Below are 17210 nucleotides of genomic sequence, written 5' to 3'. Positions count from 1 at the left end.
GGGGGGGGGGGGGGGCGCCATCAAGCATCCTAAATATAATCAAGAGTTACCTCATTATGTTCGGAGTTATGAAGTTCCATAAGCCTGACTATCTTTTCTCTAAGCTGATATTTTTTCGATTTCGTGGTAGATCTGGGCCATGTAGGTCCACTCGCCCGATACTGTCAGTACAGCCACATAAAACCGTAGCCTTCGAGGGAAGTTTCCGCCACCAGGCAACGAGGTGCTGGAATGATATACCACCGCCTATACGCCTGCTTAGTTCTATTTATTCTTTTTAAATCCTTTCTACGTGAAAAACAAGCACTCGGTATACCGAAACGCTTGCGGTTGGGATTCTTCTCGTGAGTTTCGTTGCCTGGCTGGTTCTATGTGGTGAACTCATTTTTATTTTTACTTGTATATATACCTATACATATATTTATACTGTATACTTTTTATATTATTATCTACAACTAATAACAATTTACTAACATTTTTCGTATTTTCCTGTTTATCTATCTATACATACACATTCCCATAATCTTTTGCACATAAATTTATTATTTTATTGTTTCTTTCTTTCACTTTAGCGCCCGCACCTACTTCAATGGTGATAACTGAAAATCAGCGTTTTGCACTTCAGTTAGTGCAAAAATTCCGCTGAGTTATGACCTTTTCTACTTGCTGCAGCACGCAAATGCATCTCAACTGTGTTATTATAATGTTTTGTTTAACTCTGTATTTTGTGTCTGTAGCAACTGAATAAACGTTTTTATCTATCTATCTATCTCATTCCCTTCGTGAAACGACCCCCACTCATACCTTTCCATTCAAGAATCCTGAAGAAATTCACTACAAGATCATCGGATTTGGAAATTCATTCGCTTCTCCATCAGAAAGTTCTAGAGGAGACCACGTTCGAGTCTGGCTACCTGTCAACCATGTTCCCAGTTCCAAAGCCCAACAACAAAATTCGTCCTATAATCAACCTCAGAGGCCTAAGCGAATATTTGACACCCAAGAAGTTTCGTCTTATAAACCATTTCAAAGTACCTCTGTTTCTACATCAAGCTTACTTTCACGTTCCTGTAGCCGCCCGTCACCGAAGATTCCTCTCAATAGTCCATCAAGACAGAGTTCTACAGTTTACATGTCTCCCGTTTAGGCTATCGACAGCGCCTTTAACCTTCGCAAGAATATCGAACTGGCTAGCATCGTGCCTGCGGCGGATGGGTATCAGAGTCATTGTTTACCTCGACGACTTCTTGCTCGCCAACCAAGATCCAGTAAAACTGCAAAACGATGTGATCTCAGCAACACAATTCTTGATAAGGTTAGGGTGGTTAATCAATACAGACAAGTCTGTAACCAACCCGTCTCAGTCCATAGAATTCCTGGGGATAGAATGGGACACCAAGCGCAACACGAAGTCACTTCCAGAGAAAAAGACAACTTCCCTAGAAAGAGATTTGAACGAAGTTCTGAAAACTCAGTTATGGAGTTGGCAATCAGCAAAAAGCTTGCTAGGCAAGCTAAATTTTGCTTCGTTCATAGTGCCACTCGGCAGGCTTCACTCCAGAGAAATTCAGAGAGCAGCCAATTTGTTACCCGACGATCTCCGCAAAAAGAAGTTCCCAATTCCGTCAAAGGCACTTCAACAATGCCATTGGTGGCTCCAGAAAATCAGAGAGAAAAGCAGCATCTTCAAAGAAAACGAGACAATTTATATAACAACAGACGCTTCGGACAAGGGATGGGGAGCTCAGATAAACAGCAAACTGATCAGCGGACTCTGGGAGAGTCATCAATTCAGCTGGCACATCAACAGGAAAGAGCTGTTTGCTGTAATACAAGCCTTTTCTCACGCGAAGAGATTAATAAGAAACAAGAGAGTAATAATACAATCGGACAATCGTACTGTTGTAGCATATGTGAAAAACCAAGGCGGGACAAGATCAAAACAGCTGACACTGCTTGTCAGTCAATTGTTGATTCTGGCTCAGAAATTACATGTGGAATTAGTTCCCCAGTTCATACCCGGAGTTTACAACGATGTAGCGGACAGCCTGTCCCGCCAGAGACATCTTGCGGATTGGCATCTCTCAGACAAGGTGTGCAGCCTCATATTTAGGAAGTGGGGAGTCCCCGAGATCGACCTCTTTGCAACGAACAAATCCAAAGTAGTTCCAGTTTACGTGTCTCGAGATTTAAGGGACAAGCAAGCCCTGTTCATAGACGCATTCAGCAGGAGATGGGTGTTCAGGTTAGCATGGATTTTTCCACCCCCATCATTGATTCCACGAGTGTTAGCCCATCTGAATCGATCCGAGGGCACCTTCATTCTGATAGTTCCACGTTGGGACAAAGTGTTTTGGAGATCGGAACTGTGTTCTCGCGCCATAGACCGCCCGTTCCAAATTCGGAATCCGCGCCACCATCTGCGAGACCTAACAATCCAGAAACATCTACCAAACGTTCGTTTGGAGGCCTGGAGGATACGGGGTGATCAACCCTAACTAAGAGCCAAACCACACGGGCGGCGCGGCTGCGGCGCGGCGCCTGAGCGGCGCCGCTGCGGTTTTCTACATACAAAAATGCATTGTAGCCACATGGCGCCGTGCGGTGTGCTCCGGCGCCGCACCGCGCGCGCATCGGATTCGAGACGAGGCGGGGAGGGGTGTAAGCAGAGCGGTGCCGGAGCGGCGCCGCAGTTGTTTGTTTGCGCAGCATAGGGAAGGACGCATGCTGGATTAAGTACGATCACGTAACCTGTACCTATTAAAATGAGTACCAGTGATGAGGAAAATATTGACATGGACTACCTCATTTCTTTAGTTCAAGAACGGGAAGTACTGTGGGATAAGTTTCATGTGGATTTTAAAAACAATAATTTAAAAGCGAAGGCATGGGCAGATGTTACAAAAAATTTATTTCCAGAATATGATAGCTACGCTCCCGATCGAAAGAACAAAATTGGTGAGTCCTTATTTTTCTTCATACTAGTAACATGACTAAATTTTCTTTAATTGCCACTTCAAAGATCCTGTGCTGCTCATAAAATAGTTTGCAAATTCATTTCTAATGCCATTAGCTGCTGTCAATTCTTCATTTTGGGGTTGGAGAGAGTGAAACTCATCACAAATTATCGCCAATTTATCTTTTTGACGAACACCTTCCCGATCGGCCACAAAATTATGTAGGACACAACATGCTTTTACAATGGCAGTAGCAAAATCATAGGATACGTTTATCGGTCTGTGAAAAATGCGCCATTTGTTTGCCATGATTCCAAAAGCACATTCGACATATCTTCTTGCCCTGCTAAGACGATAATTGAATACCATCTGTATTACATCGAGATTTTTACCACCATAAGGACGCATAACATGTTTGCTTAATCCAAAAGCTTCGTCACCCACTAACACATATGGGATTGGTCTATTAAAACCACATAGTGGCTGGGGATCAGGCAATGGCAGCTTCTCGCAAATCATTAACTCGTACAGTTTTGAGTTTTGAAAAACAGTTGAATCGCACTCTTTTCCGTATGCGCCAATATCGACAAAAGTAAATTTATAGTTAGAGTCCACAACAGCTAGCAACACCATAGAAAAAAAAGATTTGTAATTAAAAAAGAGGGAGCCACTATTAGCAGGATTACACATGCGTATATGCTTTCCGTCGATGGCCCCGATGCAATGAGGAAAATTTGCTCTGACATCAAAATCAGATGCTATTTTTTGGAATCGGTCTGTTGTCAGTTCAGGGATGTTGTCACGAAGAAGATGTTTCCATATAGCTTCGCATACTCTCAATATCATACATGCAATCGTAGATTTCCCCCGTTTAAATTTGAATTCTAAATCTTGAATCGTATTTCCACTTCCTAGGTACCTGTAAAAAAAAAAATTAAGATTATTAGGACGACTAGTGCAGCGAAACTAGCGCCACCCGTCTATTTGTTCTTTTTCTTTCTGATCACATCATATTTTAAAAATCTAATTCCATAGTGCCCTAGTAAATGACTCATAGTATTTTTCGTATCAATTTCACAATTTTTCCTTTCAAAACCGCCGAGAAAAATTGATTATCGCCAAAAGTGGCCACTTTCGGCAGTAATCAATTTTTCTCTGAATTTACCGAAGGAAAAATGTGAAATTTATACCAAAAATACTATGAGTCATTTACTAGGGCACTATCGAATTAGATTTGTATAATATGATGTAATCAGAAAGAAAAAGAATAAATAGACGGGTGGCGCTAGTTTCGCTTCACTCTTCGTCTATAAAACAGTACTCACTCAGGGGTAGATGCTTATACAAAATTATATGTTTTTAAATCACCCCTTGAAAGTGACCACATACTGGTAGTTTGTAGTCACTTTTTAGAGGTGATTCAAAATTCGGCAATATTTTCCCTTATATTTATGAAATGCATTTCTGAAGTATTCGATTTAAGGCTCTAGTTACGCATCTATAGGACCTTAAAAAAAGACGCGATGAACCTACAAATATACATGTAATATTTGATTTTCATTTCAGGTAATACTGTTGTGAAAAAGTGGAAAAATGTCAAAGACACCTTTTTCAAACATTTGAAAAAAATTAAAGAAGCCTCGAGATCCGGCTCAGCCGCTAAAAAGCTTGCAAAATATCATTATTACAATCAGCTATTATTTTTAACCAAAATAGCACAGAATGCCACGGACGATAGTTTAAACTTAGCTGATGAATCGACCATGTGTTCTACAGATGATGTTCCTGTTCCTGGGCCGTCCCGCTATGTTCCTGTCACCCGGAAGAGAACATTACAATTGGATGATTTTGAAAAAGATACATTAGAAGCATTAAAAGCTCCTAAGGAGAAGGAGAATCGCCACTTGTCCTTTTTTAAAGGCATACTGCCATCTATAGAAGATTTTACCGAACTTCAGACCCTGACTTTCCAAACAAAAGTTTTACAACTAATCACGGAAATGCGCTATGGACAATCGACTCCACATTCGTCCTTTGCGTTTGAAGAGCAATTATCACACGGGTATCAAACCCGAAATTACCAAAGTACGGGTACGTACAGTTCAATAAACTCAAATTCTGCTGTATTTCAATCTCCAAATCAAGGTTCTGAAGTGTCTCAAAATAGCGAAGAGATTGAATATGACTTTGCAAACATGTAAGTGATAATATTGCCCTGAAGTTGATTTGAAAATCTATTATAATATATAAAACAAAGTCGTGTGTGTTACACCATTTGTACTTAACTCGAATAAAGCAAGTTGAAAAAATAAAAGATTTTCATTACTTACCTCAAAGTGATACCCAACATTTCTATTGGCTCCACTGGATTCCTCATATTAGTATATTGTTTCCGTATATGTGGCTCTAAGGATTGCAATAAACCTTCAAAAGTGGATACGCTCATTCGAAAAAAATTGTAAAACCTCTTTTCGTCTAAAACTAACTCTTGATATTCTTTAAAGAAAAAAAGTCCGTCACTATTCCTCAAGGCTATAAATGGACTGATCCAGTGTTTTCGTATGATTCTACGTCGATTTCTTCGGTGGCGAAGTAATAAGAGCAGCAGCACACGTCTTTCCCGATCCATTGTTATTACAGACTGTCGTACGTAGCGATGGACAACCCCTCATTATGCTACCGCTGCGGCGCCGCCGCGGCTCCGTAGATCGTTGCGACGCCGCTCTGCCCGTGTGGTCGCCAGCGCGGCGAAATGGCTTGCGGTGCGGCGCCGCGCCGCCCGTGTGGTTTGAGCCTAAAGACTGGTCAGAAGACGATTATAATCTGTTGCAAAAAGCTTGGCGACATTCATCACTTAAAACATACTCAGCTCCATGGAAAGCATGGGTATCAAGATGTCGTCTCCTGGGTCTTAACCCCAATAAACCGGATGCAGTAGCTGTAGCTCAATACTTATGCTTTTTGTTCAGAGAAAGAAAGCTATCGCCTAGCACTATAAAGCTTCACAAATCTGTAATTGCAACTTTTGCTGACCCATGCCATAAAGATTCTATTACTAATAGTCTGGTAATCAAACAAGTTATTAAAGCCATTGAACTGTCATTGCCCCCTGTTTCTAAGAAATAGATCTGGGATGATAAGACCATGATCACTTGGATGAGGGATACTACAATATGCTGCGACAGTGTATTCCAAGTTTCACGCCACTTAGCTCTAATATTACTGCTGGCTTCAGGGAGGCGCGTTCACGATCTCACACTCCTCAGGATCGATAGTGAAAATATGTCTATTGACGATTCATCAGTAGTCTTTTGGCCTGTGTTTGGGTCAAAGACTGATAACCGTACACATCGACAATCAGCGTGGAAATTGTCAAAGATTCGAGATGAGAAACTTGATCCTGTTCGATGGACAAATATATACCTTACTGTTTCTAAGGCAAGACGAGAAACAGGTAATAATCAAATTAATTCCCTGTTTATAACATCCAGAGGCCGCGTAGCGCCAGCATCTAAAACAGTAATTGCAGGATGGCTCAGAACAGCTTTCTCAGAGGCTGATATAAGTTTTTCACCTGGCAGTATTCGTTCCGCTGTTGCCTCTTCTAGAAAGGAGAATTTGGTTCCGTTGGATTCAATCTTAAGAAACGGCAACTGGAAGAGTGACCGTAATGTGATTAGACACTACTTTAAGGAAATAATCAGTATTCCTACCAAAGATGATTCCATTGACTTAAGTTTAGTTAATTCTAGTTTCAGTACTACCTGAAGTTCCTACCTATGCTAATTGTGCTTAAAGACTGAAACTTGTGATTTTGTTTTGTTCCTGTGTGATTCTATGTGATCTATATAGTTCAAATATAGACACTTTATTAGAAAATGTTTTTGTTTTAATTGAATTCATTACACAAGCATTTATACTACATTTTACGTAATAACAATACTAACCTATTTGCTTCACAGTACGCTTCCCCCCGCGTCGTCAGAACCCAAAAATGTCTCACATGGTCAAGCCGACGGCACAGACCATGAAATAACAAACGTTTTTCCCCCAAAGGGATGAAAACGATATATTTCATGTCTTGCCTAGGCTTGACCAGATAATTACTTGACGACTAGATCTCAAGGTACTGACAAGACCACGCACTGAGCGCCGCTCGCACATCGCTCCCCCCCCCCCGTAGGCGCGGGGAGTGCGGGACGGGGCTGGACGGCGCGGGGGGCCATTGGCACGTGTGTTCGCGTGAAGATCGAAGGATGTAATCTCACATGGTCAAGCCTAGGCAAGACATGAAATATATCGTTTTTATCCCTTTGGGGGAAAAACGTTTGTTAATAATGACCTCAATAATTGTGATTTTCCTTGGTGTCCTTAGTGATTATTTCAAATTTTTTAATAAAGAATTTTGAAATACAAGCTTGTTTTATAATGCTTTTTTTATCTAAGGGATGACAATTAATAAAATTTATGTTGAAATAATAATTTAAATGATGTTAAATGTTAATGCGTAGGTAAGTTAATCACAGCGCAAATCGTAAGAAAGCGTATAATTCACCTTAAGCAGACGGATATTCGCTCTTCAACGGGAATGGGTATCGTTAAATTTGTTTCTTGTTTCTCAATGTGTGGTCTCAAAATATTGACTAAGTTTGTAAATTTATCGTAATCTATTTTATAATAGTCGTAAAAAAATTCAGGTATGGATATAAATCAGCGCAAAAAGTAGTGAATTCACCACAAATACGTTTGTTCTTCCACATGTTATGAACACTATATTCCGCTTTCTTATTCTTCTTTTTACGTTTTCTTCTTTTTTAACTTCCGATATAAGTAATATCATTGCAAGATCAATGTCAACCATTTTACACACGTTTCAGCTACGAGAGTCAACTGGCAATGATGCCCTTTACTACTCGTCAAAGAGTGCGGCTTCCCTTTAGTTGTGAAGAATTTGCCGCTTCGATGCGCTTCGACTCTGCGCTAGTATAAATTAACCCTTAATATAATTATTATTAAATGCTCTAACACAATATTTTTATTATCACGCAACACATGTCTTATGAAAAAATGCCTTATATCAATGTGTTTACTTTTCGCGTGATAAACGCCATGATCTTCGGCTAGACAGATAGCGCTTAGATTATCCGCATGCATGCACTTACTCCATTGATGTTATACTAATTCTTTCAGCAAACTAGTCAAGTACACAGCTTCTTTCATAGCTTCTGCTAAACTCACAAATTCAACCTCACATGTAGATGTTGCCACAATTCGCTGCAAGTCATACAAGTCCAAGAAATACTTGCACTTCCTAGAGTAAAGACATATCCGGTAAACGATCGTCTATCGACCTCACAGTTGCCCCAATCTGCATCAGAATACCCTTGTATACAAAGCCCAGTTGGTTTATATGTTAAACCATGATTCAACGTACCTTTTAAATATAGATGGATCAGTTTTGCAGCTTTCCAATAACATTCATTTGGATTCTTCGCAAATTGTGCAAGCTTTGCAGTTGCATTTGCAATATCAGGTCTTGTTGCCACACTCAGATACATAAAAGCTCCGATAAGTTCTCTGTACGGAAAACGTTTTTCTTCCTTTATCTTTTCTTCACTTATCGTCAATTTTCCCGTTTCCATCGGAGTTCCAACAGGATTACACTGCTCCATAGAAAATCTTCCTAGAATTTTCTGTATATATCTTTCTTGTGACATGACATGTATTTTCATTTTTTTTATATCTATTCCCAGACAATACGTAGCCGGGCCAAAATCTTTTAATTCAAACCTTTTGGAAAGTTCTTGCTTGAAATTATTAATGATTTCTCTATCCCTCGATGAAACTAAAATGTCATCAACATAAACAACAAAAAGACATATCCATTACCGTCTCGCCTGTGATATAAACAAGGTTCACTTACTGTCGGATTTAAACCCTTTAAGCGCTTAAAACCCTTTAAATCCTTAAAACCCTTTAAGTTTAGTATCCAGCTTTATATTGCACTGTCTACCTGCTTGTTTAAGTCTATAGAGAGATTTCTTCAAAAGACAGGCATCATCCCCTGCTTTTATACTTTCAAACATTTTTCTAGCTCGCTTAAGCGGTCTACACACCAAAGCCGCTGACCCGGCGGCACGGATCGCCGGCCCAACCCGCCGGCCTTATTTTGTACAATCATGCCGCCGGCTTGCGCCCGCGCGGGCAAGCCGGCGGGGCAGCATGCCGATGCCGACGGCATCCCTCTCCACTCACTCAGTCAGTTGCCTTTCATAGAGTAGTGACGTATCACTTATTCATTCTCTGTTGTTGTGAAGTGTCGGCACTTTTATTTTTATCAACTAACCAATATGGAGTAGGACGATGCAACAGTTATAAAACTAATAGACCTCTATAAACCGTGACTACAAAAGCCGGCCAAAGCGTTACGACGCATTTAATGAAATTGCCAGTGAATTTGCTACTGATGTTCCGGAAATCGAGAGAAAGATAAAAAATTTAACTAGTCATTATTACCGAGAGAAAAAAAAAGAAGATAATTCAAATAAGTCTGGTGCGGGTACTGATGATATTTATCATAGTAAATGGTTTGCCTACAAATCACTAAATTTTCTGCGGAACAATAATGTGCCTACTGGAACCACCGATACTGTAAGTAAAGATATATTTTTTTTTTTATTTATAATCAGGCAACTAGGGCCCCATAGACATATAATTATAATATTAGTTTATTTGTGTATCTTTGTATTTACATTTTAACCCTTTCCCGGGCATTGGCAAAATAGTTGCCACTCAGGTAAAAAAAATGTGTTTGAAAAAAAAGTAATTGAAATGTTGAAGACTTATTCAGTGCCTTTAATAAAATCCATAATAAAAAAATACACAATAAATGTTGATTTTGACTAGAGATACTTATTTATTTTTTATTAAATTAAAGTAAAACGGGCAGTCTTTTTCGTCTTTTTTCGCAGGACACACCGTCGACGAGCCACGATTCACAATCGAGACGAGAATCACAATCAAATCAAAATGATTTACCACAGATGTCACCAGGAGATTCACAATCAAATCATAATGATTTACCACAGATGTCGCCAGAAAATACAACTTGGCAACGAAATAAACGTCCTAAAATCAACCCTAATAAAGAGTTGATATCCGAAGCATTGAATATTATGAAGAATGTCTCCCAACGACCAAATGTGACAAAAGATGAGGATGGTTTATTTGGAGATTATATTGCGGGTCAGTTAAGACAAATGGATCGACAAATGAAAGCTATTGTGAGACATCGGATCAACAATATAATATTTGAAGCCGAAACTGGCTATAGATCCGATACATTTACGGATTTTGCAAGACCAAGTAGTGTTTCTAGTTCACACAGTCATCCAGGATACTATACAGCATCTTCACTTCAACAGGCGGTTGTAAGCCCTTCTACAAATAACTTAACTTCTTCTGAATACTCTGCCCAAACAAACTCAGATCCACAAACAATTCAACCTTCGTCACTAGAAACATTTGCTGAAGAATACCTAGCTCTAAATCCTTCTGATAGTGTTATAAAGTAATCTTCAAAATATGTTATAAATATTTAATTTTCTTTTTGGTATAATAAAGGTAGCTATAGGTAGCCCCATTAAAGTTAAATTTAAAATTAGTGTTGACTATTCCCTTCACACGAGTAGAGCTTGACATATGTGCGTAAGGAATAGCAAGGTTTTAATTTTAGTTTAGTGACACTTCTACCAATAGTTAATATCATGTTATTGGTTTACAAAAACACATTTCTTATTTTGTTTAAAATTTTATTATACGAATCACAATAAAAGTGTATCTCACTGTGTAATTTACGATTTTAGATTTAATGGATAATACATGGAACTACTTTAATGATTAAAAATAATATTGATTATATGAGTTGAGTTATTGGTTATATTGCCATTCTAATCCTCCGACACTAGAAAGAAAATAATGAGTCATCTCCACTCTTGTATCCTCAGCGGACACTGTAGTATCCGAGGTTTGATTGTCTTCTCCTGACATATTATCTAAGCAACTGTCGTTTTCAAGATGTCTACGCCATTCACCGGGAAAGATTTCTCCTTGATTATTTTCAGTATCGTATTCATTTTGCTGAGTTGCAGCGGTTCGTTTGATATAATTAAATAAATGTATACACGCCAAAGTTACAGTAGTAGCTTTTTCTGGGATTAGCTGAATAGGTCTATGAAAAATCTTAAATTTGTGTTAACTGCCCAAACACGTTTTCAACTACTCTTCGCCCTCGACATACGCGATAGTTAAAAACCCTCTTAGATGATCCCATTGTGTGATTACCATCATAAGCCTTTATAATATGGGGTTGCAGAGGAAACGCGTCATCACCCAAAAAAAAAATACGGTACTGGTAGATTCCTTCCGGGTAAAGGGGTTTTATGTGGTATATTCAATTCATTATCATTTAACAATCGACATAATGCTGAATTATTAAAAACCCCACCATCTGAAATCCGACCCTGACATCCCACATTAGGCCTCTTTTCCATTACACGGTTTCTCGCCGTGAAAATCTACGGTTAATTCGCCGCGTGTAGGCACGGTCGTCAGTGTGGTATGGATCACTATATGAGCTTGTCGACATGCACGGTGGCGCCAAGGCACGGCGCCGCGGCCGCGTGCGCCGTGACTGCCCCTCGGCGCGCCGCGTCTACGCACGGCGTGATTTTCACCAGTGTTGTGTGGCAGTCTATCGGGGTGTGTCGACGGTGCCGGACGTACGCACGGATTCGTGACCGCTTATATATGCTGTTTCGCGATTTTATTATAAAATGAACATAAATCAAGAATTATTAATTACGTTGATTCAAGAAAGGCCTGTAATATGGGATAAGACCATCGACGATTATAAAAATAAGCGGCTTAAATATGATTCCTGGAAAGAAATATTTATTCATTTCCAGCCCACATTTGAAGATTTAAGTGGTGATGAGAAAAACAAGTTTGGTAAGTTACAGATATTTAATTATTAACTTTTTACTTATGCATAGTTGTTTTGATAGGAGAGGCGACCTTCGTTAGATACAAAATATTGTGCAAATCTGTTACGAACTTCATTAGCCGCCAAACTTCCGCGAACTGCATTCGTGATAGGTAACTGGATTAGTTCCGATTCTGAATCAAGGGTAGACTCATTTTCACTCGCATTGTGAAACTGAAAGTTTTCCTGCTTATGTATAAAATTTTGCAAAACACAACATGTTTTCACAATATCAACTGCCAAATCGATGGACACATTCATTGGCCGGTGAAAAATTCGCCATTTATTGGATAAAATGCCAAACGCACATTCAACAAATCTTCGCGCTCTCGTGAGTCTGTAGTTAAATGTACGTTTTAATTGATCAAGCTGATGACCACCAAATGGACGAAGCAAGTGATAATGCAAAGCAAAGGCTTCGTCCGCAACGAACACATATGGCAAATCGTAGTCAATTCCAGGCAAACGTGTTGCATAGGGTAGATTTAATCCGTTGTTTGTTAAATTTTTCCAAAATGGGGTCTCTTTAAACACACTGGAATCACACTCCTTTCCGTAGGCGCCAACGTCAACAAATATAAAGTTGTAATCGCTATCTACTACTGCCATCAAAACTATAGAAAAAAAATGTTTGTAATTTAAAAACATCGAGCCACTATCAATTGGCTTAATAAGTCTGATGTGTTTTCCATCGACCGCTCCTAAGCACAGCGGGAAGTTGGAAGATTCTTGAAATTTGCTTGCAATGTGTAGCCGACTGGCTACGAATGTAATGAAAATACCATCTAAAGAAGACTTTCTTTAGATGGTATTTTCATATATTCTTTATACAGTTCTAACCAAATGTAGTGGCATACTTCACGTACGATGCAACTTATGGTTTTTATTCCAATTCTATAGCTGTAGTATAGGTCAGTAAAGGTATCTCCTGTTGCTAGATACCTGAAATATAAAACCAAACGGTTCAGGTTCAAATACTAAAACCCCATTTTAGGTCGGGGTCGATTCAGTTTAGGTCGGGGGTTTTTATAAATTTTGAATTTAATAATTATTATTTATTTATTTTCATGGCAAATGGTGATGAAGAAGTGGACCAATATGAAAGATAGCTGGATAAAATATGACAAAAAAATTAATGAATGTAAGTCTGGTTCTTCAGCAAAAAAAAATAAGAAAATATATGTTCTATGATGAAATGATGTTCCTAAAAATAAATGTTGAGCATCGCAAGACCGATTCTAACATGACTGAACATGTTCATGATTCTAGCCTCAGTAATGAAAATTTTGATAGTGCAGTCCCGAATCAATCAAGCTCGGGATACACTGAACGGAGTGAGACGCAAAGGGCTAAAAAAAAAAGAAAAAATGAACTAAGTGAAGTTGACATTAGGTTTATGAAGTTTATGGATTCAGCAGAACGAGATGAGAAAAAGAAAAGCCGTAGTATGAACTTTTTTATGGGAATCGCTGATACAGTTGACAAGTTCAGTGATGAAAATATGATAGACTTTCAGTTTAAAGTAATTTCAATAATTAAAAATATTCAACAAAGACAGTGTACTCAGTATATACCTACATCAAGAAACCAATGGGATCAAGGCTATCAAGGATATTTAAGTGGTACAGCATCCTCAAATGCGCAATCGTCAACATATGGATATTCTACAGCTGCTAGATCGGGCTATGGAATAAGTCGTCCACAGACGTCTTCTCATGATTTTGGACACGGTTCTGGTTCAGAGCCAATCCACTACCGACCCGAATCACAATTATCTGTACATAGTGTAAATGCGGAAAGTATCTCGGCAGATTCTCAAGTTTCTATTGAAGACGAATTCGATTTTAGTACCGCACTTGAGTAGCATTTTCAGCGTAGTGTATTTTTTGATTTACTTGTTCTTAAATTAATAATTGTTAAAATTCAATTACATGTAATAATTTTGTTTGTGTGCAATAAACAATTTTAAACTAAAATATGTCATTTAATTTTGTACCTACTTACCTCAGAGTTACAGCCAATCTTTCTGCGGGCGATATACTCTCTCGCATAAAAGTATCTTGATGTTTTAGTTCCTGGGATAATTTTTGGAGCAAGTTGTCGAATGTAGTTTTCTGCATTCTAAAATAATTGTAAAACTTGTCTTCATCTTCTCTCAATTGATTCTTGACAAGTGTATGAAACGCGCCATATTCCTCCCTTTTTTCTAAAATCGGATGTATCCAAAACCTTACTTCCCTTTTTTTTCTATTTTCTTTTTCCTATATATGTAATAAGCAACTATAATCTTTTTTTTCGTAAGAAAATTCATGACGCAGCACGTCCTACACAGCCCGAGTAAAAAGCGCTACTAGCCAGTACTTACCAATGTCTCGCGCGGTGATTTTGCCGTATCATGTACAAGCTAGCACGTTTTTTCAACCGTACGGCTTACACACCGTACGTTTGAACAACCGTGTAATGGAAAAGAGGCCTTAGCGTACAAAAAGTTGTAATCAGCATCTACCAAAGCAAAGAGCACAATACTGAAATATTTTTTATAGTTTATATAATCACTTCCACTTTTTGGGGGACATTGAAGTTTTATGTGTTTCCCATCCATTGACCCAAGACAATTGGGTATTTGCCATCTTTTTAAATATTCATCTGCAATTTCTCTCCATCCTTCCTGACTCCTTGGAATTTTCACATAATCTGAAAGTCCTTCAACTAAAGCATCACATACTTCAGGAATAATGCTTGAAATAAGTTGAGGAGATACTTTAAAGACGTCGCACAGGCTACTAAAAGAATTTCCTGAGCTTAGGTATTTTAACGTTATTGACAATCTTTCTACTGGTGAAACTGCTTTTCTGTAATTTGTGTCTTGTTTAGCTATTTTGTGTCCAACAATATTCAGTAAATATTCAAAGTCGGTACTGGTTAATGACAGGAAAGTCTTAAAAGAAATGGGTTTGTATAGAACCAAGTCGTCTTCCCTTAAATCACTTAATCTTTGACAAGTACTGTATTTATTGCGACTCATTAAACTTGGCCTAACCCAACACTTTCGTGTGTTGAGGGATCCACCGATAATAACTCCACAAACTGCTATTATTAAATCACTGTTATCGTCCTCCTCCATGTCAATCTGAAAATACTACTTCTGAATTATTCGCAACACACACGTCCAATCTCTACGACTATTTGGCAATTACTAGAACACCACATGCCGCGGCTGTCGTGCCGCCGGTATTGCCGCCGGCAAAGTCGTTCGGCTTGGACATTCTGAAGCCGCCGGGCTGTGCCGCCGGGTCAGCGGCTTTGGTGTGTAGACCGCTTTATGCACTACAGTGTTTTTATTTTCCAAACTTACCAACTTTTCTAAGTTTTCTTTCAACAGCTTTGGGATTTTCAGACATGACTTTCTATTCTTGGTTTTTACACGTGTATTGACTTGATTCACTTAGTTGAACGCAAACCACGCATGTAAGCGGAAGGTAACGTCGTTTTAAGTAGTTTTTGAGTGAGTTTATTAAGTGTTTTCCTGAAAATGGCAGGTAAGTTACTTTTCTGTTCAGAGGTAGTAACCTTTTGTAGGTTTCTAAGTTAAAAATGATTGAGTGAGGTAAATTAAACAGATGTGTGTGTCCGATATAAACTAAAACATTCGATGATAAATTTAAATAATGTTTTAAAGTAATACATAATATTAGTAATGTTTTACACTCATTGTAGTTTAAGTTTTATTTTTCATTAATCAAAACAAAGTTACAAAACAAATATAAAAAAGGTTGACAATCCCTAATTTATTCTATTTCATAGAATATTCAGAAACGAACCCTACAGGCTTGATTTACGTAAAAAACTAGGATGGTTTTGTTCAGGATGATGCCGTGTCATCCGCAACGAATCGGTTAAATAAGCTTTGTTTTTTTCATTTGAACCAAAGCATATGGCGTCATATTCAATCATCTGGTCTCGCTACACGTTACAATAGTAATCCAGTATTTGCCCATAAAATGAGGCATATCGGTGCACTGGCATTTTTAGAGCCAACAGAGATTCCCGATGCGCTTGATATTGTGGCGTGCCGTTTGAATTAAGAAAACGAAGAACGATGTCTGCGCGCGCAAGACGCCTCTTCAGAGAACATCGCCGAGCCGACCGGTCACTCCACATATAGCTCTTGTTCATATCACATGTTGTTGCGTTTCTATATTAAACATTTCTATATTATACCACGTGATCTTAACTCACCTTCTCACGTCTTTCTCCGTCAAGACCATGTACGTGGTGCACTTGAACCTCCTTATGCTGGTCCCTTCCAAGTTTTGAAAAGGCAACCCAAGTTTTTCAAAATAGAAATCAGAGGCAAGACTACAAATGTCTCGATCGATAGATTGAAGCCAGCCTACTTAGCACGTGAGATCACAATTCCCACTCCAATAACTACTTCAGCGGAGACCGAAAGAAGATTAGAAGAGGAAGAAAGAAAGGGAGAATTAGAAGAGAAGAAAACTCGTAGTAGTACTGTTTCAATTGAAGTAAGTAAAGCTGTCTGTCCGCTATTATATGTGACTGTGTTGCTATAACAACGATTAATTAAAAATGACATACAAATAAGTATTGCAGTTACATACATCGCTGCTTTAAAAAGATACTCGTAGTTATCACATAAATATATATATCGATAAAAAGTTGATAGCGACATAATAACATAGGTATGTATAAGTTACATAGCCATTTGATTCAACTTCACAGAAAAATTGATGCACATGCCTTCGGAATTCAGTTTGCGCACATAATTGACCATATGGAGCTACACAACGGAGGCACGCCAAGTTTTATGCAAAGACAGCTATAAATATAATGACTTTAGTGATATTAGATTATAACCTAGTAATAAGTTTAAATAGACAATTTTATGTTCTAAAAATTACTCACAGATTTGACAACATATTAGCTTTAAATTTAATTATTATCTCAGAAACTTTTACTGTTAGATAGCCCGTTTATCGAGGAAAGCTATAGGATAGATAGTATTAGACTACACTAAATAGGAGCGGAGTATCAACGAATAATGTTCCAAAAACGGGGGGAATTCATTCGTTCTAAGAGTTTTCTTTGCAGCCGCTGCGTAAACAGCTAAACCGATTTTTTTGCGAAATTAGGCATGATCATGGAATAAGACCCGGGTTTAGGGATGAACGATATTCATCTATTTTTAG

At 38.5% G+C, this 17210-nt stretch overlaps 3 protein-coding genes and 1 pseudogene across 3 annotated transcripts; 3 read left to right on the top strand and 1 right to left on the bottom strand.

The window, feature by feature from the left end:
* The first annotated feature begins 27 nt into the window (after positions 1-27).
* On the top strand, positions 28-5110 carry LOC106141744 (uncharacterized). The gene is made up of 2 exons (XM_060945349.1): positions 28-2958; positions 4524-5110. Exon 1 carries the CDS (start codon positions 924-926, stop codon positions 2496-2498), a length of 1575 nt encoding a protein of 524 aa, XP_060801332.1. The 5' UTR covers positions 28-923; the 3' UTR covers positions 2499-2958; positions 4524-5110.
* On the bottom strand, positions 2952-5774 carry LOC132901972 (uncharacterized). The gene is made up of 2 exons (XM_060945356.1): positions 5288-5774; positions 2952-3876 (listed from the first exon to the last, which is right to left on the bottom strand). Exons 1-2 carry the CDS (start codon positions 5584-5586, stop codon positions 2994-2996), a joined length of 1182 nt encoding a protein of 393 aa, XP_060801339.1. The 5' UTR covers positions 5587-5774; the 3' UTR covers positions 2952-2993.
* A 3927-nt stretch (positions 5775-9701) lies between these two features.
* LOC132901979 (uncharacterized) lies at positions 9702-11205 on the top strand. The gene has a single exon (XM_060945370.1). The coding sequence runs from the start codon at positions 10001-10003 to the stop codon at positions 10529-10531; it is 531 nt and encodes a 176-aa protein (XP_060801353.1). The 5' UTR covers positions 9702-10000; the 3' UTR covers positions 10532-11205.
* A 20-nt stretch (positions 11206-11225) lies between these two features.
* Positions 11226-14213, top strand: LOC132901981 (uncharacterized; annotated as a pseudogene).
* The last annotated feature ends 2997 nt before the right edge of the window (positions 14214-17210 follow it).

The sequence above is a fragment of the Amyelois transitella genome, chromosome 8, assembly GCF_032362555.1.
Source record: "Amyelois transitella isolate CPQ chromosome 8, ilAmyTran1.1, whole genome shotgun sequence".
Classification (NCBI taxonomy): Eukaryota; Metazoa; Arthropoda; class Insecta; order Lepidoptera; family Pyralidae; genus Amyelois; species Amyelois transitella.
The sequence above is the reverse complement of the archived record's forward strand: the minus strand, read 5'-3'. Positions and strand labels throughout refer to the sequence as shown.